The sequence below is a fragment of the Procambarus clarkii genome, chromosome 7 (assembly GCF_040958095.1).
Source record: "Procambarus clarkii isolate CNS0578487 chromosome 7, FALCON_Pclarkii_2.0, whole genome shotgun sequence".
In the NCBI taxonomy this organism is placed as follows: domain Eukaryota; kingdom Metazoa; phylum Arthropoda; class Malacostraca; order Decapoda; family Cambaridae; genus Procambarus; species Procambarus clarkii.
In genome coordinates, this window is record NC_091156.1 from 29,155,006 (window position 1) to 29,182,505 (window position 27,500).

General features: G+C 43.7%; 1 protein-coding gene across 1 annotated transcript in view; it reads left to right on the forward strand.

The window, feature by feature from the left end:
• LOC123751743 (facilitated trehalose transporter Tret1) overlaps positions 1 to 27,500 on the forward strand; it is a 190,801-nt gene that overhangs the window by 127,556 nt on the left and 35,745 nt on the right. The window contains exons 3-4 of the mRNA XM_069315243.1: positions 22,136 to 22,897; positions 23,019 to 23,145. Coding sequence (XP_069171344.1) covers positions 22,136 to 22,897; positions 23,019 to 23,145 — 889 coding nt within the window. The remainder of the gene's footprint in view (positions 1 to 22,135; positions 22,898 to 23,018; positions 23,146 to 27,500) is intronic.

Consider the following 27,500-nt stretch of genomic DNA (forward strand, 5'->3'; position numbering starts at 1 on the left):
AACATAATTTCAGTAGCCCCACAGCTCATTCACCCCTAGTAACCATAAGTATTTGTACTGTTAATTTATATTAATGCATACCAATCAGCAAGGTACCCATATTATTCAAGCAAGTCCAAAATATTATTAAATACCTCACCTACATACTATTCAAATGGATAAACCAGGGTATATGTCCCATTGGAATAAATATATTTGTAATTATTCATGAAAAGCTTAGGTTGTGATAAGGCGCACAAAAATATATATGAATTTAACATCATACACACAAAATGCAACACTTGCGCTTACACTAAAAATACACATAATCAAAAACACACAGTATAAAACATTTACACTCAATATATCATTTATGCACAAAGCATTTCCACACTAAATTATATTTACACAGAAAATACAGCATTTACACACCAAATATGCCATTTATGCACAAAATATATTTTTGACACACGAAAATATGTCATTCACACACAAAATATGTGGTTTTATAGACAAAATATGTCATTTACATACAAAATAGGTAATTTGTACACAAAATATACCATTTACACGAATATTGCATGCACACTCAGAGTATAACATTTACCCAAAATATTGAATATGCAAAAATATAGCAAATTGCTTGTACATTTAGACAATCAAAATGCACTTTCACTAAAATTACACAATTTCACAAATAATCACAAAATGTCTTATAAATCACAAAATGCCCTATAAACCAAAATACACTTTCACACTTGCACAAGAAGATCTATTTTTTTGATTACATATACAGAGCTTATACAAATACACAATTTGCACTCCAAAATACAGTTGCACCAATTCCACTTCAGCAAATTTAAAGCACAACCTGCGTAAATGCACTATTCGCACAAAACGATTATAAAACACAGACAATTATTACACAAATTGTGTGTTTATTACACATCTTTGCACAATTAATACAAGTAAACTTGCTATATAATTACATAACTTGCACAATGACAATCAATACACAACAGGTGTAGTTACACAATTCGTCCATATACAATTACAAAACATGCGCAATTAATACACAACTTGCACAAATATTATACATCTTACATAATGATTATTACTTAACTTGCATAAATACAATCAAATACATATCCAGTACAAAATACATACAATACATATAACCCAAATATGTAAATACACAACTAGCACAAATACACAATTCACATAAATACAATTGCAACATATACACAATTAATACACAACTTGCACAAAATATAATCAATACACAACTGCCCAAATATGAACAATACATAACTAGTGCATATACAATAAATACACAACTACACAGATACACATTCAAAACCTAAACAATTAATACACAACTTGCACAAACAATACACAATTTATTGGAATATAATCAATACATAATTGCAATAATCATACAACTTATGCAAAATACATAATCTGCACAATTAATTCACAACTATAATAATTGTGTTATTTGTACAAAAACTATTACAGCCAAATAGGTCAAACAATACACAACTCCCCAAAGTCAGAATTTCACATATATAAATGGAACATCTGACTTCCTATGAGCCCAATATAAAACACACATACATTTTCCATTAATGTTTCAACATTATTAGTGCTAAACTATTCATCTAACATATGTCCCTTGTTTTTAATGCTTTATTAATACCCCCGTGTTAGATCCTCTCCAATCATGTCACCGATATTTATTTAGGTAAACCATCCTACAGACTAATTGGTTCTAGCCTTAGCCTTAGTTATGTTAGGGCAGGTGGAGGTAGGTGAAGTTAGTAATTTCTGTGATAATTTAAGCAAATTTATTATGTCCTATCAAAAATGCAACTAATTAGAACCTAAATTCATCTAAATCAATCAAAAGTTATACTTAAACTGCACAAATTTAATCAAATTCAGCTTAACAAAAAGCTAAACTAACTAAATATGAGCATCCCATATCCTCACATACAAGCCTATGTCCCCTCTGTCCATACATTAAATAAGTTAGCTATAGCCCGAACCCCCAAATAGGTAAATTTACACAATTTTATGAACATGATAGATCATTACCACTAAGATATTATACATCCTACCCTACACAACCTCACTTATCCTCACCTAACATATCCAAAGCTGGATTTGATTAAAAATGGCCAAATTTAAGTTATTCCCACCTAAATTCAACCTAATTTAATTCAATTCCCATCAAATATACCCAAATGTTTTGTATCATAGCACAGCCAATATCCATTTTTACCCACATTTTCGCCTATTCCATCCTACCCAACACCATCTTACCTAACCTCAATTAACATATTCAAAGCTAGATCTGATTAAAGTTAGCCAAATTTAAGCTATTCCCACCTAAATTCAACCTAATTTAATCCAATTTGCATCAAATATATCCAAATAATTTGTAACATAGCACAGCTAATGTCCATTTTTACCCCCATTTTCACATATTCCATCCTACCCTACACCACCTTACCTAACCTCACCTAACATATCCAAAACTAAATTTGATTAAAGTTGGCCAAATTTAAGCTATTCCCACCTGAATTCAACCTAATTTAATTCAATTCCCACCAAATATACCCAAATGTTTTGTATCATAACACAGCCAATGTCCATTTTACCCACCTTTTTGCCTCTTCCATCCTACCCTATACCATCTTACCTAACCTGACTTAGCATATCCAAATCTAGAATTGATTAAACTTGGCAAAATTTATTTTCTCCCACCTAAATTAAACCTAATTTAACCCAATTTCCACCAAATATATCCCAAATGTTTCGTATCATAGCTCAGCCAAAGCCCAATTTTACTCTACATTTTCACCTTTCTATCCTACCCTACACAACCTCACCTAACCTGACCTAGCATATCCCAAGCTAGATTTGAATGAAGTTGGTGAAATTTATGCTGTCCCACCTAAATTCAACCTAATTTAAGAAAATTTCTACCATATATAAAAAAAAAAAAATGTATCATAGCACAGCCAAAGCCCATTTTATCCAAGTTTCACCTATTCCATCTAAACTTCCAATATCCAACATCCAGTCTTGGCACAACATCCCCCATTTCCAAGACCATTACATAGAGCTAGTGCTCTGGTCGTCTAGCTATTTCCAATTTCCAGATGTGTTTTCTATCAGTTCTACCAAACCAGGCCAAGCCTAACCTATCCCTAACACGACATTAGCTAAATTCATCCAAATTTACCCAATTTGTAACAATTCCAGTAAATTTATCCTAATTATATCAAACCAAAACCCCAAAATTCTACTAAATGTACCTATACACATCAAATCCAGAGCACGAGTTTGCTGTCAGAACTGATAATGTCTAGTTCTAACATCCATTCCATTCCACCCTGGATTACAGCTAATTTGCTATTATTATTATTAGAAGTGTGTTGTTACTAGGTATTTTCTTCATATTACCACAACTCGACCACCTTGGACCTAACCTTTGATACGACATATACTTGTATCCATATTCATGGAATGTGATGTTTTTGTATATGAATCTAACTACTTCTCGCCTATTAAACTTGGATTTATGTTCAATATCGTAATTATATTGTTGGGTAGGTGTTTTGTTTTTACACACCAACTCAGCCATCCTGTGCCTAACCTCCCTTTGGGGGAGGAAAGTATTGTTTGTGCATCAACCCAACCGCCCTGGACCTAACCTCTGATACATGGATCATGGTTCAATATTGCACCATATCCTTAGCCATGTTTTTTTCAGCAATACAACCATCCCCAACCTAACCTCTATTACCTGGGGATTAATGGAAAATGTGGTAATAATTGGAATTTTCTCTACATGAGTTCAATTTAACCATCCTTAACCTAACCATATACACCTGGATCTGAACTCTATTTTACAAAATATTTTTTTCTGAATGGGATATGACTCACTAAAACTATACAATTACCATAACCCAATTTTCCTTATCCTATCCCATAACTAGAGGGTTTAGACCCCCCCCCCCCTTACCTCGAAATTATAGTATAGGGGTAATAAAAAAAAATATAGGAGTGAATTAGGGATATGTTAGGTAAATATGTGAAAATATATTCCTACCTTAAATATATAGTACAATTTCGAGGTAAGCGGGGTCTAAACCACCAAGTTATTGGTAAGGGTAAGGAAAATCGGGTCAGTAACAACACACTTCTAATAATAATATATTAGCTTATTAGCTGTAATCCAGGGTGGAATGGAATGGATGTTAGAAGTAGACATTATCAGTTCTGACAGCGAACTCGTGCTCGGACGCCAACTGGTGGAGCAGACGCCAACAGGTGGGGTGGGCCGGCAGCATGTAGGAACAAGTATGGCGGCGGCGTGGCTAGGTGATGGCGTCGTCTTGAGAACAATGAATATTCACCAAAATTCACAAAAAATAGAGAAAATTGCCAAAAATGGAGAAAATTGATACCACAAAGAAGGCAAAAAATCTGGGAAATGAATCTAATGTCGAGAAACTTGCTGGATGAATGGGGGCCATAGAACACACTTGAATCAGGAACAGAGATGTGACGAAGTATATAAAATTACAAGGAAATGCAAGAAATAGAGAATAAGCACAGGTACTGCATGGAATCAGGAACTACCATATCTCAGTCAACGCAGCTGGAAATCATAAATCAAGTCCTAGCAAACTGGAGAACATCTAAGGTGTAACCGACGACAGTAAATTTTACTGTGATGTTGAACACGAAGTCTCAATTAAATTCAGCAGGATAACGATGCGTACAGCGAGGCGAGGTCCTCTTGATCATCGAATAGGCCGATTACTCACTGCGCCAGTGTGGAGGCGGTCGCCTAGTGGTTATGGCCGACCAACCACGTTGTAATCAACATACGCAGAAATAGGTAGAAAACGGAGAAACAGTGCCCACCTTGAGCTGAAATCTTCTATGGGAGGGGTGAAGCAATGCGACGGCTTCTCAGGGGCGAGGTCCAATGATAGCTGGCCAATACGAGGTACGGGATGACCAATGTCCAGGAGGCGTCACTAACAGGTGTGGTTTCGGTAAGGTGCAGTTCTTCTCTGCCCCATCTCTCGCCTCCGAGCATGCGCGTGGGTGATGTGTAGATGCACGGCGTCGGACTGCCGCCCACCAATCAGGAGCGGCTAACATAAGAAATATTCCCTGGCGGGCATTTTGAACGTATTTCCCTCCACACGCATCTTGTGGGCGGTATTGGACCCCATACCCATCCTATTGGTAGTAGTGGACCCCATACACATCCTGCAGGCGGAAGTGGACCCCCATACCCATCATGTGGGAGTAGTGACCCCATAACCATCCTGTAGGCAGTAGCGGACCCCATACCCATCCTGTGGGCCGTAGTGCACCCCATACCAATCTTGTGAGCGGTAGTGGACCCCATGCCTATCCTGTGGGTGGTAGTGACCCCATACCTATCCTGTGGGCGGCAGTGGACTCTATACTCATTTTGAGGGTGGTAGTGGAGCATATACCCATCCTGTGAATGGACGTGGCCCCCATACCCACCCTGTGGGAAGTATTGAACCCCATATCAATCCTGTGTGCGGTATTGGACCCCATACCCATCCTGTGGGCGGTATTGGACCTCATACCCATCCTGTGGGCGGTATTGGACTCCATACCCATCCTGTGGGTGGTAGTGACCCCATTCCCATCCTGTGGGTGGTAGTGGTCCCCCTATACCCATCCTGTGAGTGGTTGTCGACCCAATACCCATCATGTGGTAGACAGTGGACCTCATACCCATCCTGTGGGCGGTTGTGGATCCCATACTCATTTTGCGGAACATATACCCATCCTGTAGATGGACGTGGCCCCCATACCAACCCTGTGGGTGGTTGGGGACCCCCATACGCATCCTCTGGGCGGTAGTGGACCCATACCCATCCGTTGGATGATAGTGGACCCAAACCCATTCTGTAGGCGGTAGTGGACCTTCCTGTGGATGATAGTGGTCCCAAAACCCATCCTGTGGGCGGTGCTTGATCCCATAAGCATCCTGTGGGTGGTAGTGGACCCATGCTCATCCCATGGGCGGTACAGGACCCTATACTCATCTGTATGCGGCAGTGGAGGCCATACCCATCCTGTGGACAGTAGTAGACACCATACTTATCATGTGGGCGGCAGTGGACGCCATACCCATCCTGTGGGCGGTAGTGGACCCAATACCCATCCTGTGGGCGGTAGTGGACCCAATACCCATCCTGTGGGCGGTAGTGGACCCAATACCTATCTTGTGGGTGGTAGTGGACCCCATACGCGTCCTATTGGTGGGAGTTAGCCCCACACCCATCCTATGGGCAGGAGTAGACGATATACTCATCATGTCGTCGGTAGTTAATCATATACATATCCTGTGGGCGGAACTGGACCTTTTACTCATCCTGTGGTCGGCAATGGAGGCCATACCCATCCTTTGGGCGGCAATGGAGGCCATACCCATCCTTTGGGCGGTAGTGGACACAATGTTCATCCTGTAGGTGATTGTGGACTCCATACCTATCCTGTGGGCGGTATAGTGGACGCCACACACATCCTGTGGGCGGAAGTGGCACATATATCCTTCCAGTGGGCAGTAGTGGACCCCATACCCATCCTGCAGGCGATAGGGGACGCTATACCCATCCTGTGAGTGGTAGTGAACCATATACTCATCCAGTAGGCGGTAATGGACCCCATACCCATCCTGGTGATGATAGTGGTCGCCATACCCATCCTATGGGCAGTTACGGGGCCAAACCCATCCTACAAGTGGTATGGACACCTTACCCACCTAACAGGTGGTAGTGGACCCTATACCCATCCTACATCGTCGTCGCCCCTAAATCAACAATATACCCATCCTATAGTTGGTAGCAGATACCATACCATCCTGTTTGCAGTAGTTTACCCCATAGATATTCCAACGTAATATCGTTTTCTGTTGACGTTCCTACAATACATTCTCTAAAGATTTTTAAAGCACAAACTAGTGTATATAATGTTGATTGGTGAAGCACTCTTATTCTATGTAATAATTTAAAGTGCTTAATATAATTTACTGAGAACAACTATTATTTCTCAAAACAAAACTATGAGCCTTCAATAGGATGTAGCTGATCTGTAATATTCTAAGAGTATGGACTATAGTAGGTAAATTTCACAAGACATGTGGGACTGGCAAGCTACAATTTTCATTAAAATTGAACCATTCACGACTATTCTGCTGTCTACGGCAACGGACGGGTACTATAAGACGTAAATAGGTACGTGAGGAAGAGTTAGTGCCTTGAAAAAAAATGTAACTGGGGAATATACTACATATGTACTTATTTATAAGCAAAATATTGACTATTAGCATTAAGTCATATATGTGATGTCTTGTGCGAGGACGGGTTGCAGTTGCTGAGCCACAGCAATCTTCCCCTGTCCCCCCCAATCATCCCCACCATTTCCCCCCTCACCCTATCCCTTCGCCCTACCAACCATTCCCCACTACCCCATCCCCTCGTTCTCTCCACCATTCCCCCTACCCTGTCCCCTTGTCTCCCTCACCATCCCCCCACTCCACTGTCCCCTTGTACTCCCCTCCATTTCCCACTCCATGGTCTCCTCGTCCTCCCCACCATCTCCCACTCTCCCATCCCTTTGTCCTTCCTACCATTCCCCCCCCCCCTTCCCAGTCCCCTCTTCCTCCCCCACTCTCCTGTTCCCTTGTCCTCCCCACCATTACCCCTTCCCCTGTCCCCTCGTCCTCCCCACCATTCCTCACTCCCTCATCTGATGCATTCCCAAATGACCTGATGTTCCCATCAGAAAATTTGGAACATCAAATAATCTGATGTTCCCATCACTGAAAAATAAGAACACACAAAAAAACGAAAAGAAAAAAATGACAAAATAAACAAATAAATTATTCTCACGAAATGAACGGTATGGTAAACAACAAAGCTCAATTCCAATGCAATGTCACACAAAATAATGAAATCAAAATTAAAATAAATAAAAATCTATGAAAATTAAATTTATCAATGCAATCGGATACATTGAAATGGAATCGTAACATATTTAGTATAACGTGTGTTGCTCCTACGTGCAACAGATGGCGCTGTTTTTTTTTAAACAGCATGTTTTTACCTGTTACAGGTGTGGCATCCATATAGTAGGTATATAAAAACACGCATGTATTCATATAGAAAGTTGTGTCAAAATTTCAAAGCAATCGGTAAAGAACTTTTTTGAGATTACAGCTTGTATTGCTCTTATGTCCAACAGATGGCGCTGTTTAAAAAAAAAATCCTGTCTCAGGTGAGGCATGTATATAGTAGGTATATAAAAACATGCACTTATTCTAAAGCAACGTTATGTCAAAATTTCAAAGCAATCGGTAAAGAGGTTTCGAAGATTTCCCTCAGATGAAAAACACGAAAAGCACAGTTTTTTTTTTTTAAAGCATGTTTTTCCCCATCACAGACGTGACATCTTTATAGTATGTATATAAAAATACGCTCAGATGCAAATGGAACGTTGTGTCAAAATTTCAAAGCAATCGGTGAAGAACTTTAGGAGATTAGCAATTTTGAGCAAACGAACATTTACATTTTTATTTATATAGATTAGGTAACAATCATAAAAGGAACGGGCAAGCTTTCATGTGATCAGTTGACGTGATCTCCTATATATCAATCTGTTGAGTGAACAAGAACTCACTCAAACTCTCTCTCTCTCTCTCTTTCTCTCTCACATTCTCTCTCTTAGAATATGCAATCCCAGCAAATACACTAAACATTAGTAGTGTATTGGCGTGCCTCTGGCGCCTTAAAACCAGCTGCTCCGGGTAGATGGGACTCGATAGCCTGAGAAGGCAGCCCATCTAGGGGAAGGAAAACCCTGATTTTAAACCTCCGCTGCCTTGCGGCCATACCCCTTTTCTGGGAAAGGTTTCAGAAGTCAACTTCGAGGAAAAATCCGGAGTTGGAGCCCCTAAGGCAGTTCGTTGTCGACTTCGACCTCGTTCTGGCAGCTCCTGCGACGTTGCTGGAACCATGTGTATTGGCATTTGCCTTTCTAGTGGATAATTTCAGCAACGTGGAGAGGGGGGACCTGCTGCATGGGTAACAGCTTCTCCTCCATATCTACCTACCCAGGCTTTGCGCCCTGTCAGGGCGCAACTCCATAGTCTTCAGAGACTGAAGGATGCCTACTACTAGTAGTGTATTTGGGGATACACTTCGGGGAACTTAGGGTCTGGTATCTGAGTGGACAGAGTGCAGGGCTCGTAATTCTGTGGCCCAGTTCAATTCCCGAACCAGGCAGAAACAAATGGGCAAAGTTTCTTTCACCCTGAATGCCCCTGTTACTTAGTACTAAACCTGGGAGTTAGACAGAGGTTACGGAGCTGCTTCCTGCGTGTGTATGTGTGTGTGTGTGTGTGTGTGTGTACTCACCTAGTTGTGTTTGCGGGGGTTGAGCTCTGGCTCTTTGGTCCCGCCTCTCAACCGTCAATCAACAGGTGTACAGATTCCTGAGCCTATTGGGCTCTATCATATCTACACTTGAAACTGTGTATGGAGTCAGCCTCCACCACATCACTTCCTAATGCATTCCATTTCTCAACCACTCTGACACTAAAAAAGTTCTTTCTAATATCTCTGTGGCTCATTTGGGCACTCAGTTTCCACCTGTGTCTCCTTGTGCGTGTTCCCCTTGTGTTAAATAGCCTGTCTTTATCTACCCTATCAATTCCCTTCAGAATCTTGAATGTGGTGATCATTTCCCCCCTAACTCTTCTGTCTTCCAGCGAAGTGAGGTTTAATTCCCGTAGTCTCTCCTCTCAGCTCGGATACTAGTCTGGTGGCAAACCTTTGAACCTTTTCCAGTTTAGTCTTATCCTTGACTAGATATGGACTCCATGATGGGGCTGCATACTTCAGGATTGGCCTGACATATGTGGTATACAAAGTTCTGAATGATTCTTTACACAGGTTTCTGAATGTCGTTCGTATGTTGGCCAGCCGCTGATGTTATCCTATTGATATGGGCTGCAGGAGATAAGTCTGGTGTGTGTGTGTGTGTGTGTGTGTACTCACCTAGTTCTCACCTAGTTGTGCTTGCGGGGGTTGAGCTCTGGCTCTTTGGTCCCGCCTCTCAACTGTCAATCAACAGGTGTACAGGTTCCTGAGCCTATTGGGCTCTATCATATCTACACTTGAAACTGTGTATGGAGTCAGCCTCCACCACATCACTTCCTAATGCATTCCATTTGTCAACCACTCTGACACTAAAAAAGTTCTTTCTAATATCTCTGTGGCTCATTTGGGCAATCAGTTTCCACCTGTGTCCCCTAGTGCGTGTGCCCCTTGTGTTAAACACTCTGTCTTTATCAACCCTGTCAATTCCCTTGAGGATCTTGAATGTGGTGATCATGTCCCCCCTAACTCTTCTGTCTTCCAACGAAGTGAGGTTTAATTCCCGTAGTCTCTCCTCGTAGCTCATACCTCTCAGCTCGGGTACTAGTCTGGTGGCAAACCTTTGAACCTTTTCCATTTTAGTCTTATGCGTGACTAGATATGAACTCTATGCTGGTGCCGCATACTCCAGGATTGGTCTGACATATGTGGTATATAATGTTCTGAAAGATTCCTTACACAAGTTTCTAAAGGCCGTTCTTATGTTAGCCAACCTGGCATATGCTGCTGCTGTTATCCTCTTGATGTGAGCATCAGGGGACAGGTCTGGCGTGATATCAACCCCCAGGTCTTTCTCTCTCTTGGACTCTTGAAGTATTTCATCTCCTAAGTGATACCTTGTATCTGGTCTCCTGCTTCCTACCCCTATCTTCATTACATTACATTTGCTTGGATTAAACTCTAACAGCCATTTGTTCGACCATTCCTGCAGCTTGTCCAGGTCTTCTTGAAGCCTCAAGCTGTCCTCCTCTGTCTTAATCCTTCTCATAATTTTGGCGTCGTCAGCAAACATTGAGAGGAATGAGTCTATACCCTCTGGGAGATCATTTACGTATATCAGAAACAGGATAGGTCCAAGTACAGAGCCCTGTGGGACTCCACTGGTGACTTCACGCCAGTCTGAGGTCTCACCCCTCACTGTAACTCTCTGCTTCCTATTGTTTAGGTACTCCCTTATCCACTGGAGCGCCCTACCAGTTACTCCTGCCTGTTTCTCTAGCTTATGCATCAACCTTTTCTGGGGTACTGTGTCAAAGGCTTTCCGACAGTCCAAAAAAATGCAGTCCGCCCACCCTTCTCTTTCTTGTTTAATCTTTGTCACCTGATCGTAGAATTCTATCAAGCCTGTAAGGCAAGATTTACCCTCCCTGAACCCATGTTGATGGGTTGTCACGAAGTCTCTTCTCTCCAGATGTGTTACTAGGTTTTTTCTCACAATCTTCTCCATCACCTTGCATGGTATACAAGTTAAGGACACTGGCCTGTAGTTCAGTGCCTTTTTTCTGTCACCCTTTTTGTATATTGGTACTACATTAGCAGTCTTCCATATTTCTGGTAGGTCCCCCGTTTCCAGTGACCTACTATACACTATGGAAAGTGGTAGGCAAAGTGCTCCTGCACACTCTTTCAATACCCATGGCGAGATTCCATCCGGCCCAACAGCTTTTCTCACATCCAGCTCCAATAGGTGCTTCTTGACCTCATCTCTTGTAATTTCGAACCTATCCAAGGTCACCTGGTTTGCTGCCACCTCTTCTAGCGCCGCGACATCTCCCTGTTCTATTGTAAAGACCTCCTGGAACCTTTTGTTGAGTTCTTCACACACCTCTTTGTCATTCTCTGTGTACCTGTCCTCGCCCACCCTAAGTTTCATCACCTGTTCCTTCACTGTTGTCTTCCTCCTTATGTGACTGTGTAGTAGCTTGGGTTCGGTCTTGGCTTTATTAGCTATATCATTTTCATACCTTTTCTCAGCTGCTCTTCTCACACTGACATACTCGTTCCTGGTTCTCTGGTATCTCTCTCTACTTTCTGGTGTTCTGTTATTACGGAAGTTCCTCCATGCCCTTTTGTTTTGCTCCTTTGCTTTCATACATTCCTTATTAAACCACGGATTCGTCCTTTGCTTCTCTGTTTTTTCCTGTCGGGCTGGGACAAACCTGCTTACAGCCTCCTGACATTTTTGGGTGACATAGTCCATCATGTCTTGTACGGACTTGGTTCCGAGTTCTGTGTCCCAATGTATATCCCATAGGAATTTATTCATTTCCTCATAGTTTCCCTTTCTGTACGCTAGCCCTTTGGTTCCCAGTTCTTTTTTGGGGGTGATAATTCCCAGCTCAACCAGGTACTCAAAGCTCAATACACTATGATCACTCATTCCCAAGGGGGCTTCCAACTTAACTTCCCTTATATCCGACTCATTTAGGGTAAATATCAGATCAAGCAAGGCTGGTTCATCCCCTCCTCTCATTCTTGTCGGTCCCTTGACGTGTTGACTTAGAAAGTTTCTTGTTGCCACATCCAGCAGCTTAGCTCTCCATGTGTCTGGGCCTCCATATGGGTCTCTGTTCCCCCAATGTATCTTCCCATGGTTGAAGTCTCCCATGATTAGAAGTCTGGATCCGTTCCTGCTAGCCACAGAAGCTGCTCTCTCTATTATATTGATGGTGGCCAAGTTGTTTCTATCATATTCCTGTCTGGGTCTTCTGTCATTTGGTGGGGGGTTATATATGACTACTATTATAATTTTCTGTCCTCCAGTTGCTATGGTGCCTGAAATGTAGTCACTGAAACCTTCACAGTTCTGAATTACCATCTCTTCGAAACTCCAACCTTCTCTTAGTAGCAGAGCTACCCCACCTCCTCCTCTCCCTTCTCTCTCTTTCCTCACTACATAGTAGCCCTGTGGAAACACTGCGTTTGTTATGATTTTCGTTAACTTTGTTTCTGTGAGTGCTATTATGTCTGGGTTTTCTTCTAGTGCCCATTCTCCAAGTTCACTTGTTTTATTTGAAATCCCGTCTATGTTAGTGTACATCGCCTTGAAGCTCACTTTCTTCTGTTCATTTTCATGTCCCTTTCTTGGCAAGCATTCTGCTGGTGTGGGAAGCTGTTCCGTGGGTGAGAGGATCTGTGAGGTGGTTTGCAGGGTCTCAGAGGATTTTGGGGTGGGGGGTGGGGGGTGGGGGTTGAAGGGAAGGGGGGACAGGTAGGGTGAGGGTTAAGGAGGTAGGGGGGACATGGAGGATACGCAGTGAGGGAGGAGGAGGGATAGGGAGGGTCTGGGATGAAGGGGGAGGGGGGACAGGGGGAAAAAGGTGGGAGGGGGGACATGATGGGAATGGGGAAGGGGTGTCAGGGTCAGAATGGGGTGGGGTGGGAGGGAGGGTTGGGTGGGGGCAGGTAGGGTGAGGGGAAGGGAAGGTTTCTAAGCAGAGGGGGGTGGTGGTGTGGCCCCCCCCCCCTCTGGTGTTGCTGGGATGCTGGTTTTGGGTTCTCCTCTTGTCTCTGGGACTGTTGTGTTGAGGGCTGTGATTTCCTGGTTTGCTCCTCTCTCCCTGCGCTTCCTCCTTGCCTCTGCTGCCCTGGCTCTCTCCTCCTTCGTCCTGTCCCTCTGCAGGAATACTTTTTTGTATCCCTCCATATGCTGCAGACGACTCTTCCTTTCGAGAATGTCCTCCTTTGTGGTTTCGTTTGTAAACACCACCTTTACAAGTCGTTTCTGTCCTTGTTGTACCAGCCCAACCTGAAAACCTTCTCTATGTTATGTACAGCCCCTTCCATCTGTAACCCCTTCAGTAGCCCATGTACTGCCTCTCTATCCTTGCCATTCCATTCTTGCCTGTTGGATCCTTCCTGTTCTTTGATGCCTACAACTACCACTGATCTTTTCCTCTCCAGCAGTTGAGTGGTGCACCTTGCAACACACACACCTTGCTTGTGTGTGTGTGTGTGTGTGTGTGTGTGTGTGTATCTGTGAAAAAAATAGTGACAGTTGAGAGGCGGGGCCGAAAGAGCAAAGCTCAATCCCCGCAAGCAAGCACAAATAAGTGAATACAAATAGGTGAATGTTACGAACCCGGATCCAACGTCCGAGCCTGGAGCAGTGACAAACACGCCATCTGTGGGTCAGCTCCCGAAACCCCCGCCAAACGAACGACGACACCTAGTGAGGACAGCGTGTACTGGCCTCGAGGACCAGTTTCCAGTCTGGTTCAGCGCTCAACACCGCTGCTCCTGACCTCTGGTGAGGTGGTGCTCCGACGACAGCGCCATCTATGGACTGGATACGTCAGGTGTTAGTATCTGAGCCTGTGAGTGTGGTGTATTAGTTTCCCGGTTATTAATGACGTGTCTGCTTACAGAGCCGACCTGGGACCACTGTGTTGAAGGTGGAGTCAGTCTACCCGAGGCAGCCAGTCTCCATACTGTGAAGTTTGCTGCAGCTGTTGTGACGTCGTCCCCCCGGAAGAACACTGTGGTGTGTTAAGCCTGCCAATGGAGTGGCAGTGAAAGGATTTACCCGGGACCGACGGTTGGAGACGATAATCCACTGGGGTATTGAGGACAGGAGGGTGATTGGTGATATCACACGAGACTCCTGTCTAGGGCGTACCCCTTATATCGTTCGTGGAGTGGCCGTACCAGCCTTGGTGGCTCAGTACCTGCCAGCAGACCTGCTGGACGTGTGGTTGACGGCCTCCACGACGGTGCCCCCAGTGGACCTGTGTTGTGGCTGACCTGTGGCCAGGGTAGACTCGGCGTTCTCAGAGGACACGTCTTGAGGCCACGAAGAAAGCACCGCGGACTCTGCACCTAGTTTCGAGGATCCATAGTCTCCAGCAGAAGACTACAATGTTGATCCCCTTTGTAAAGTGTTAATACCCCTCCCCCTTGTGTACGTTTTATTTCTATATATTTAAATGGTGATGGTGAAAATTATACTATATTAAGTTCTTAGCCTTCTTTCCCTACTCCCTTTAAGTTACTTGCGTCACGGATCGCATCCCTTGATAGCCTCTACTGGCTTGGGGCCGGATATATATCTTCCTCTAACTACATCAGAGTAAGAACCCCGTTGCGTCCCGAGAGGGCCGTAACATAATTGGCATCCCCAGCGGGATCCGTCCCCTTGTTAAGTATGTTTGACAGGGGTGGTGAAGTGGCGTAATCCCTGTATATAATTCCCCCTGTGTGTGACGATTGTGACGTTATACGTCCTGTGCGGTGCTCAGAGTGACTAAGTGCGATATTGTGCAGTGCGGTGCTCGCTGTGATTAAGCGATTAAGTGCAATATTGACTAGTGCGGTGCTCAGTGATTCAGTGCAATATTGTAGAGCGAAGTGTTCGCTTGGATTCAGTGCAATATTGGGTAGTGCGGTGCCCGAAGTGATTACGTGCAATATTGGCAAGTGCAGTGTTTGGTGCAATATTGGCGTAGAACAGTGCTCGGTGTGTTAAGTGCTAAAGTGTAAGCAGGGTGTTAAGTGCAAAGTGTTCCATCTGTGACAATGGCAGACAAAGCTACCATCGATGATCTGGACGATGTTCAGGCTTTCCTGAACAGAGTGGACTGTCTTGCCAGATTAAAATATCTGAGCAAACCGGAACTTGTACTAGTGAGCGCCTACCTGGAGATCAAGATCCGTGCCAGTGATTCCCGTGTGGAGATCTTGTCCAAGGTTCACCGGCACCTGAAGGCAGAAGAGAAACAGGAAGGCGAGACTCCTAGTACAAAGGAAGGTGAGGAAATAGCTTCCACGGAAAAGGAAGATAAGGGCAGCGACGTTGACAGTGATGCAGGTGAGCTTAATATCAGCTTCCTAACAGTCAAAATGCGTGCCCTAGAGATCAATCGCGAGATAGAGTGGAAGAAGTTAGAATTAGAACGAGAATTAAAAGATAAAGAAATGGAGATGAAAGAAAAGGAACTGGCGATGAGGCGTCTAGAATTAGAAGAGAAACGAGAGAGAGAAGAACGAGAAAGAGAAGAGAGACGAGAGAGAGAAGAACGAGAAAGAGAGAGAGAAGAACGAGAAAGAGAAGAAAAAGAAAGACAGAGACAACATGAACTAGAAGTATTACGATTAGGCGCTGGACAGAGACAAGCTGGAGTAAGCGGTTTCGATCCGGTAAGGAATATCAAAATGGTCCCCAAATTCAACGAGAGAGAAGTTTCGAAGTTCTTCGCAGCCTTCGAGAAAGTCGCTGCCTCTTTGGAGTGGCCAAGGGAGAATTGGGCCATCATGATAGTCAGTTTTGACTGGGAAGGCCCAAATCGCCTACTCTACATTATCCCTTGACGACTCCGTCGATTACGATATGGTGAAGAAAGTGGTGCTCATGGCGTACCAATTGGTACCTGAGGCATATAGGCAAAAGTTCAGAAACCTGAAGAAGACCTCAGAGCACACTTTCACAGAGTTCGCCACGATCAAGGAGCGACTTTTCCAGGAATGGTGTGCCTCTCGGAAGGTGGAGACCAGGGAAGACCTCGAACAGCTGATTCTGCTCGAGGACTTCAAGGATTGTTTGTCTGGAGACCTCAAGACGTACTTAGAGGAACAGCAGGTGGAGACCTTGAGTGCAGCAGCCACCATGGCTGAAGAGTACATCCTGACTCATAGGCCGTCTGCTAAGTACCTCCCAAGGAATTACCAGCGCCGGTTTGACAGACCTCATGATGAAGAAGAAAGACCCGTCCCACAAAGTGCTAAGAAGACGCCCCCAAGTAGCCCCCGAAGAACAAGTCCTAGCAGTCCAAAACACCGGAGCCCGAGGAGGAATATGGTGTGCTGGACTTGTGGGCAGAAAGGGCATATAGCTGCTAGGTGCCGAGGCAGAAGAGGTGGCAGCGCACGAAGGGAGGTGATGTTGATGAGCTGTGTTACACCACCAGCAGGAAACCAGTCTACGATGACGCAGGAAGGACCAAGTTTGTTTGCCCCTCACACTTCATGCGGGTATGTAACGAGTGGTCATACTGGTAGATCAGTTGTAGTGCTCAGAGATAGTGGAGCAGCCCAGTCCCTGATCGTGAAGAGCTCGTTACCCGAGGGAGTAAGTGTGGATGGGAGACCAGAGGTGATCCTGGTTGGGTTTCCTAGGACGCAGTACATCGCCCCCTTAGTGCCAGTACATCTTGATTCGCCTTATTTCAGCGGCACATGTGAGTTGGCAGTAGTCGATACCCTCCCTGTGGCTGGGATTGACGTGGTACTAGCCAACGACTTGGTGACCGATTGGAGCACCAATCGTCCCAAGGTTGCGGACGAGTCTACCAGAACAGCAAGGTCGGAGGTGACAACAGGCAATGGTAATGTCCAGGTAAAGACAGACCCGGATTTGAACATGTCTAATTGGTCCTCTCGCCCGCAGATCGATGATATTCTAGCAGTGTCCCCTGATTCTCTCGACGAGGAACATGAAGTTAAGAAGGCAGAGGTACCTGAGCAAGAAGAGAGGCCTTGTGTGCGGGCACCCACGGATACCAACGAGTCTGGAGCGAAGGCGGATGTGTGCTTGCGGTATGGCAAGTTACAGCGTGTAGTGGACCAGCCAGAGATTCCCCAGACGTCAGAGGTATGTGAGGTGTGTTCAAAAGGTCTAGTGCCCTCTTCGGTCCAAGCCAGGCTTGTGGATGTTGCCGGATATGAACATGACAAGTTCAGGAAGCGTATCCCTCAATTAGCCCCATGTTTCTTAGCGATATTTTGTTTGATGCTCATGTGTGTTCCCAGTGTTCTCAGTAAGGATCAGTGGACGACCCGAAGAATGATGGCTCCCATGAACATCGTGAAGAGGTCCCAGGGATTGGAGATTTGTACTGCAAGTGTTGCAGTTGAAGAAGGGACCTGGAAGGTAATGGTTGATACAGGAGGTACGACATGTGATAAATTGAGTGACTGTTTCCGACAGGTTGACACCCCTCGCGTGATAGCTGAGCCTCAATGCAGCGTTATGCGGAACGTTGGTCGACCTGACGGTGGCAGAGTGAATGCCATCTGCGACGTACAAGCAGCCCTGTTGGGACTAGGTGTGAACCTAGTAGGGTATGCTGTAAGTATTGACTTACCCACTGTCGCGATCACTCTGAATTATCAGACCCCTGTATTCCAGGTTCCTGTCTCCCTGAAGGACCATCGGACCGGCACCAGAAATGCCGTCTGTGGTCAGCCATCATCGGTGCCACGACATAAGGAAGTGTCGAGTCACCCCAAATCGTGTCGAAACCAATCCTTACTCGAGAGGTGTGAGATGATGTCCCTGTTTGCCATCGCAGAGGAGGTGTGGAAGATTATGTCAGGCAGGTCATCGCCTGCCATTTTCAAGGTCCCTTTGTGCCAGGAATTTTCTTTAGTACAATTCAGTAGACAAGACAGCCTCATCACTCCAGTTCATAGTATAAGTAAGTCCATTTGGAGTTGTGTCGCCCTGCTAATTTGGTTCGTGCTTTTTATAGAACCCCAAACCAAATTCCTTTTGGTGGGGAGGTGTTACGAACCCGGATCCAACGTCCGAGCCTGGAGCAGTGACAAACACGCCATCTGTGGGTCAGCTCCCGAAACCCCCGCCAAACGAACGACGACACCTAGTGAGGACAGCGTGTACTGGCCTCGAGGACCAGTTTCCAGTCTGGTTCAGCGCTCAACACCGCCGCTCCTGACCTCTGGTGAGGTGGTGCTCCGACGACAGCGCCATCTATGGACTGGATACGTCAGGTGTTAGTATCTGAGCCTGTGAGTGTGGTGTATTAGTGTCCCGGTTATTAATGACGTGTCTGCTTACAGAGCCGACCTGGGACCACTGTGTTGAAGGTGGAGTCAGTCTACCCGAGGCAGCCAGTCTCCATACTGTGAAGTTTGCTGCAGCTGTTGTGACGTCGTCCCCCCGGAAGAACACTGTGGTGTGTTAAGCCTGCCAATGGAGTGGCAGTGAAAGGATTTACCCGGGACCGACGGTTGGAGACGATAATCCACTGGGGTATTGAGGACAGGAGGGTGATTGGTGATATCACACGAGACTCCTGTCTAGGGCGTACCCCTTATATCGTTCGTGGAGTGGCCGTACCAGCCTTGGTGGCTCAGTACCTGCCAGCAGACCTGCTGGACGTGTGGTTGACGGCCTCCACGACGGTGCCCCCAGTGGACCTGTGTTGTGGCTGACCTGTGGCCAGGGTAGACTCGGCGTTCTCAGAGGACACGTCTTGAGGCCACGAAGAAAGCACCGCGGACTCTGCACCTAGTTTCGAGGATCCATAGTCTCCAGCAGAAGACTACAATGTTGATCCCCTTTGTAAAGTGTTAATACCCCTCCCCCTTGTGTACGTTTTATTTCTATATATTTAAATGGTGATGGTGAAAATTATACTATATTAAGTTCTTAGCCTTCTTTCCCTACTCCCTTTAAGTTACTTGCGTCACGGATCGCATCCCTTGATAGCCTCTACTGGCTTGGGGCCGGATATATATCTTCCTCTAACTACATCAGAGTAAGAACCCCGTTGCGTCCCGAGAGGGCCGTAACAGTGAATACACTGTTTTTTTTTTTAAATATTTATATTTTATAAAATAATCACCTTATTTTTACAACAGTTACTTTGATGTAACATTATAAGAGCTTTATTAAAAAACGTTGTTGTTACATTGCAAGTTGGAATATTATGACCAGCTGAAAATTTGTTTAACTTCTATGGTACACAAAACCCTTATTTCAGGCATTGTATGTGGGACATTTGGGGCTTGACTCTAATTATTTAAATATTAATATAGTAAAATCAATTACGAAGGACCACCCGCTTTTCTAGTAAAGAGGGAAACTGAGAAAATATGATCATTAGAAAATTCCTAGATGAACCAGTAACTATGGATAAAATACTAGAGAATATGATCACTGAAATAATTAATGGGCTGTATAATTAAATGAATCAAAGCCTCAAACACCTACATTCGGGGGGTATTACTGGAACTCATTACGTCCAGGAACTAGTGTGGTTCGTTCACCAGTCCAATGTATAATAATCTAATCCTATGAATATTTATAGAGTCATTATCTTTATCTTCAAAGAGAACATAGACTACGAACATGAAATAATAAGTATAATAAACACATGTTAATCCAATGAACAGAGTTCTGCATGTAAAGGAGTACAGATAATAATCAAGGAATACAAAAGGAATCTTAGCTTAATGACGATTCCCCAGAAGTTAGTTACGACTCATCTTCTGATTCCTCTGGACTCGTCATGGAACACTGGGAGTTGATTAACATGGGAAATGACAGCTCGGAGAATTCTTCACACACGCTGTAAATTAAAATGGTTTCAGTAGTAACAAATTAAACTACTAGAAATCTATATTCAAGAAAACGAGATTAAACATCAGAGAAAATAATGACCTGTAGTTTTTTATTGTCGCACGGCGTCACGACAAGCTACCCAGCTATAAACCCACCCGCTATATGATGCATCAAATAAGGATCAAGGTACTTAGCTAATATGGGCACTGTGTAAGTTAAGGCTTGCCGAAGTTCGCATCCTAGGTTCCGGTCTAGCCTATCCTAGATACTAACGCGCTTCACTGGCCGGTCACTTGGAATTACATAGAAGTTATGTAAATGACACTGACACCAGTGAAGGTATTGTCTGCAAAGGTTCTTCACACCTCACATTGGCGACTTGCTTCTAGAGATTTGATGGCGTCTACCCTGATGGCTGGGTAATGGCGTCTCCTCGTGAGCGCTTCACCACGTGAACACGTCTGCTCGTGAACGCTTCAACACGTGGACTCGCGTCTCTTCCGCCCCGCTCCGCGTCCCGCGTTTGTTACCCAAATTATTTATTATGGATATTATCATTTCTCGCAGTTGTGCTTGAAATGCTCGGGTTAGGACGGGTTTATTATTTGGAGGAGTTAAATATTATTATTTGCCCGTTTTATGATAGTAAACGAACAATGGAGAAGAATTAAAGTCTCTCCAGGGCATTCACACGTGACGTTAATTTTATTACTAGATAACAGCTATAACTATAAACGCTCTATTTGGCTTTAGTTGGAGATCAGTTTATCTGTAATTAATTATCACACAGAACACCGTTGTTTATACAGAATCAAATTCAATTCTCAGACACATTGGATATAAATGTGTTTATTACAATGGAATCTGACGCAATACTGGCGTCGGGTGACGTAAGAATTCTAGCCTTATTGTACAGATGTAATTATTAGTACATGTGAACTCTACGCTTGGTTAATTTTAATCACTACAATGATTAGTAGAATTAGTAATAATTAATGAGAATACAACAGTGTTGTATTTAGTGTTGGAAATTTCCAACATTGTACACGTCTGAATACTTATTCTTCGTACTTATTACTGAGATTCATAATAAGAGCTGATCTTTCTTAAAGACGATCACTGAGGCTGACCCAGACTAGTCTTTGACAGTCACATACCACCATTATTTCTTCTTAAAAAGTTTGATGAAGCTAACCTCAAGCATTTGGCCTCCATCCTTGGACAAATTAATAGACAGATGTTCTCTTTAGATATTGGTTGATAGGCCTTCCTAATTTGCTGTTCTTTTATTATTTAATTAAAAATCTCTTTCATGTGGAGCAGCTTATGAACACCTAAAGTATACCTAGGAAGGGCCTTAATTTAATGATATTCAAAGACATGTATGCACAAAATATTCGAGAACTACATACACAAGCAACTGAACAATCGAGAATCCAGTTGCTTCCCTTATTAAACCCTCCCCTATATCTAGCTGGAGGTGTACCTTTGTGTAATAATTGCATATATGTGTTCAGGGAAAGCAACTATATTAATTTAATTCACATTTCCTTAGCTTGAACAATTGCTGACTCATATATTTGGAGATGTATTTCAGAGCGCTTATCGTCTGTTTTCCTGGGCTCACATCATTTATTTCAATTAAATTTATAAAAGTTTTTTTTTCATAACAACATTATGACTTGTACTAATTGATACCAAGCAAGCAAAACTGGGAACTTTTTGCAGTATATTTTGTATTATTGAGCCCTAAAAAAAAATGCTTTCTTTATTTTTCTACTTGTTCAGGACAATTTGTTCTAAAATATGAACAAATGAAACATTATTTTGATTTTGCATTGCATTTCAGATTCGTTGATGGAATGAGTTTCGGCATGATCGGGGTGGTAGTGAGAACGTATGTGTCAGAAATAGCAGACCCAGGTATCCGAGGGTCGGCAATGATTGTGGCTAATCTTTTCATTATAATTGGAAGTATCCTTGTCCTCACCCTGGGCCTCTTGATGACCTGGTACTACGTAATGTTCATCTCGGTTATCATTACACTGATTCATTCTTTCTTAATACTGACGGTGCTCCCAGAGAGTCCAACGTTCCTGGCTGTGAATGGCAGAGATGCTGAAGCCCTCGTCATCCTCCATAGTCTCAGGGGAGCCTATGCAGATATAAATGAAGAGGTGAGGATTCTTAAGAGCATGAACCAGCGAGAGGATGGCCGAGTGGGTTGGGGAGCTGTTATTAAACCAGATATCGTAAAGAAAATCATTACACTGTCTGCTCTCTTTCTGGTATCAAACTTCAGTGGCGTGCAAGTCCTCAAAGCCAACACGGCTCGGATGCTTGGAGATTCTGGTATGGCTCTTGGCAAGATCGTAAGCACCATATTGGTTAACGTGGTCTTTTTCGCCGGCATTATCTTCATGATGTTCCTGCTGGATCGCTTGGGTCGTAAGCGCTGCTTGATCCTCTCACTAACATTACTTATGGTCGCCTACATTTCCTTTGGCACGCATGTGTTCATCTCCGACTCCCAGACGTCGAGTACTATAGTTGAAGTCAATATGGATGAATCCGAAGATAGTGATTTTTTATCATACCAAAGTGATGTAAGGTGAGTGATGAGATATTAATGGATTGTCTAAAGATTGTACATTCTTTCTTAATATATTTATCTAGTCTCAATTGAGCCCCAGACGTATGATGTCATCTTGGGTAATTTCTAGGTTGCAAAGTCCCAGAGGGTGGAGGTGGGTGCCGCTTGTGTGTCTGATGGTGGCAGCCTTTGGTCAGAGTATCGGCGCTGGACCATTGCCTTGGATTATCTCTTCAGAATACTTCCCGACTATAATCAGATCCGAGGTCAGTTCAAGTTAAAGGTCTCGTAAGTGCTGGTTATGAAAGGTGTCTGATACTACATTTTATTCTTAATTAAATCAGAGATCTTTACAATATCCAGAAAGCCCCAAAGGTCAATGTTTAGTGCAGGTGGTGTCGAGATCACCGTGTTTGTCGTCGGTGTATTATGGAACCCGTCATCAGCTTCGAAAGTACTTTCTAAGACATTTAACAAAGCTTTTGATACAGTGCCACATACATACAGTGTCTTTTTTGTTTTGGTAGGGACGCGAGTCTTATTTTCCTCGGCGTCACCCCTTTTGATACAATGCCACAGGCTCACGGTATTGGGGTACTTTATTTAGTTGAATTAGGGCAGGAGGAGGGGGGAGGGTAGAAATAGCCTAAACTACATTATTCCCTTGAGATGTATTCACCTAGTTGTATTCACCTAGTTGTACTTGCGGGGGTTGAGCTCTGCTCTTTCAACCTGCCTCTCAACTGTCAATCAACTGTTTCTACTACTATTTTTTTCTTCCACACCACACACACACACGCAGGAAGCATCCCGTGACAGCTGACTAACTCCCATGTACCTATTTACTGCTAGGTAACAGGAGCATAGGGTGAAATAAAGTCTGCCCATCGTTTCTCTCTGGCGCCCGGGATCGAACCCGGGACCACAGGATCACGTGTACAGCGTGCGGTCCGCTCGGCCACCGGCTCCTCGTGTTTTACTATCTCCATAAACGTAGTTGGCTATAACAAAGGATTAAAAAAAGAGTTAGTATAAATGGAATTAAGTCAGATTGGGAAAATGTAGTATGTGGAGTACCTCTAGGTTTTGTCATCGAACCTCTATTATTCATAATATATATATAAATGATTTAGTTTCAGGTTTGAGCAGCAATATTTGCAAATTTGCCGATGATACACAAATCGGGAGGGAAATAAACACGTAAAAAGAATCACTACCACTTCAAGACGATCTAAATAGGGCTTTTGAAATGGTCAAAAGATTGGCAAATGCAGTTTAATGCTGACAAATGTAAGATTTTAAGGCTAGGTAATGATGATAGAGTTAAAAGATACGAGCTAGATGATGTTGAGATTGAAAAGTCGGATTCCAAATATAGTCGGGAGTTATGATTAGTAATAATTTTAAACCAAAAAAATAAATGCAAAAATGTTCATAATAAAATAAATAGGACATTGGGATTTATGTCTTGAAGCATTAGTAATAAAACACCAGGTGTCATTTTTCAGCTATATTTTGCTCTTGTTAGGCCCCATTTAGATTATGCAGTTCAGTTTTGATTGTCATACAATAGAATGTATATATATATATATATATATATATATATATATATATATATATATATATATATATATATATATATATATATATACATATATTATTATATATGACCGAAAAAGTAAGATTAATAATTCTAACACGAATTTTCTCAATCTTTCGTACATTACGCTTCACTGTTGGAGGTAAATCAAAAATCAATTCTCCAAAATTCATTTTTATTTCTAGTCTGACGCGACACGGGCGCGTTTCGTAAAACTTATTACATTTTCAAAGACTTTAGTTCACAAATACACAACTGAATAGAACTTACGTATCTCCGATTTTATATCTACATTTGAGTGAGGTGGAAGGGGTGATGTGGCATTAACACAAGACAGAACAAAATGTGGTATTAATAGGGTATTAATTTCATCAACACAAGACAGAACACGAAACAATGGATATTGAATAGAAGTGTTTGTAGAAAGCCTATTGGTCCATATTTCTTGATGCTTCTATATTGGAGCGGAGTCTTGAGGTGGGTAGAATATAGTTGTGCAATAATTGGCTGTTGATTGCTGGTGTTGACTTCTTGATGTGTAGTGCCTCGCAAACGTCAAGCCGCCTGCTATCGCTGTATCTATCGATGATTTCTGTGTTGTTTACTAGGATTTCTCTGGCGATGGTTTGGTTGTGGGAAGAGATTATATGTTCCTTAATGGAGCCCTGTTGTTTATGCATCGTTAAACGCCTAGAAAGAGATGTTGTTGTCTTGCCTATATACTGGATTTTTTGGAGCTTACAGTCCCCAAGTGGGCATTTGAAGGCATAGACGACGTTAGTCTCTTTTAAAGCGTTCTGTTTTGTGTCTGGAGAGTTTCTCATGAGTAGGCTGGCCGTTTTTCTGGTTTTATAGTAAATCGTCAGTTGTATCCTCTGATTTTTGTCTGTAGAGATAACGTTTCTACTAACAATATCTTTCAGGACCCTTTCCTCCGTTTTATGAGCTGTGGAAAAGAAGTTCCTGTAAAATAGTCTAATAGGGGGTATAGGTGTTGTGTTAGTTGTCTCTTCAGAGGTTGCATGGCTTTTCACTTTCCTTCTTATGATGTCTTCGACGAAACCATTGGAGAAGCCGTTATTGACTAGGACCTGCCTTACCCTACAGAGTTCTTCGTCGACTTGCTTCCATTCTGAGCTGTGGCTGAGAGCACGGTCGACATATGCGTTAACAACACTCCTCTTGTACCTGTCTGGGCAGTCGCTGTTGGCATTTAGGCACATTCCTATGTTTGTTTCCTTAGTGTAGACTGCAGTGTGGAAACCTCTGCCCTTTTCCATGACTGTTACATCTAGAAAGGGCAGCTTCCCATCCTTTTCCATCTCGTAAGTGAAACGCAGCACGGAACTCTGCTCAAATGCCTCCTTCAGCTCCTGCAGATGTCTGACATCAGGTACCTGTGTAAAAATGTCGTCAACATACCTGCAGTATATGGCCGGTTTCAAGTTCATGTCGACTAAGACTTTTTGCTCGATGGTACCCATGTAGAAGTTTGCAAACAGGACACCTAGGGGAGAACCCATGGCGACCCCATCTACTTGCTTATACATGTGCCCATCCGGGCTCAAGAAGGGTGCCTCTTTAGTACAAGCTTGGAGTAGTTTCCTCAGAATATTTTCTGGTATGTCAAGAGGAGTACAGGCTGGATCACGATACACTCTGTCGGCTATCATTCCGATTGTCTCGTCCACAGGTACGTTGGTAAACAGCGATTCTACGTCCAACGAGGCTCTTATCCCTGTGGCCCGTGTGCCCCGCATTAAGTCAACAAATTCCTTTGGAGACTTCAGGCTGAAGGCGCAAGGAACATAAGGAGTCAGCAGGCCGTTGAGTCGCTTCGCCAGTCTGTACGTGGGTGTGGGTATCTGGCTAATGATTGGCCGAAGTGGGTTTCCAGGCTTGTGCGTCTTGACATTTCCATACCCATATCCAGGTTTATATTCCCCAATGATCTTTGGCAGGTGGAGTCCGGATTTCTTGGCGTTCACAGTTTCGATCAGTGAACGCCAAGAAATCCGGACTCCACCTGCCAAAGATCATTGAGGAATATAAACCTGGATATGCGTATGGAAATGTCAAGACGCACAAGCCTGGAAACCCACTTCGGCCAATCATTAGCCAGATACCCACACCCACGTACAGACTGGCGAAGCGACTCAACGGCCTGCTGACTCCTTATGTTCCTTGCGCCTTCAGCCTGAAGTCTCCAAAGGAATTTGTTGACTTAATGCGGGGCACACGGGCCACAGGGATAAGAGCCTCGTTGGACGTAGAATCGCTGTTTACCAACGTACCTGAGGACGAGACAATCGGAATGATAGCCGACAGAGTGTATCGTGATCCAGCCTGTACTCCTCTTGACATACCAGAAAATATTCTGAGGAAACTACTCCAAGCTTGTACTAAAGAGGCACCCTTCTTGAGCCCGGATGGGCACATGTATAAGCAAGTAGATGGGGTCGCCATGGGTTCTCCCCTAGGTGTCCTGTTTGCAAACTTCTACATGGGTACCATCGAGCAATTAGTCTTAGTCGACATGAACTTGAAACCGGCCATATACTGCAGGTATGTTGACGACATTTTTATACAGGTACCTGATGTCAGACATCTGCAGGAGCTGAAGGAGGCATTTGAGCAGAGTTCCGTGCTGCGTTTCACTTACGAGATGGAAAAGGATGGGAAGCTGCCCTTTCTAGATGTAACAGTCATGGAAAAGGGCGGAGGTTTCCACACTGCAGTCTACACTAAGGAAACAAACATAGGAATGTGCCTAAATGCCAACAGCGACTGCCCAGACAGGTACAAGAGGAGTGTTGTTAACGCATATGTCGACCGTGCTCTCAGCCACAGCTCAGAATGGAAGCAAGTCGACGAAGAACTCTGTAGGGTTAGGCAGGTCCTAGTCAATAACGGCTTCTCCAATGGTTTCGTCGAAGACATCATAAGAAGGAAAGTGAAAAGCCATGCAACCTCTGAAGAGACAACTAACACAACACCTATACCCCCTATTAGACTATTTTA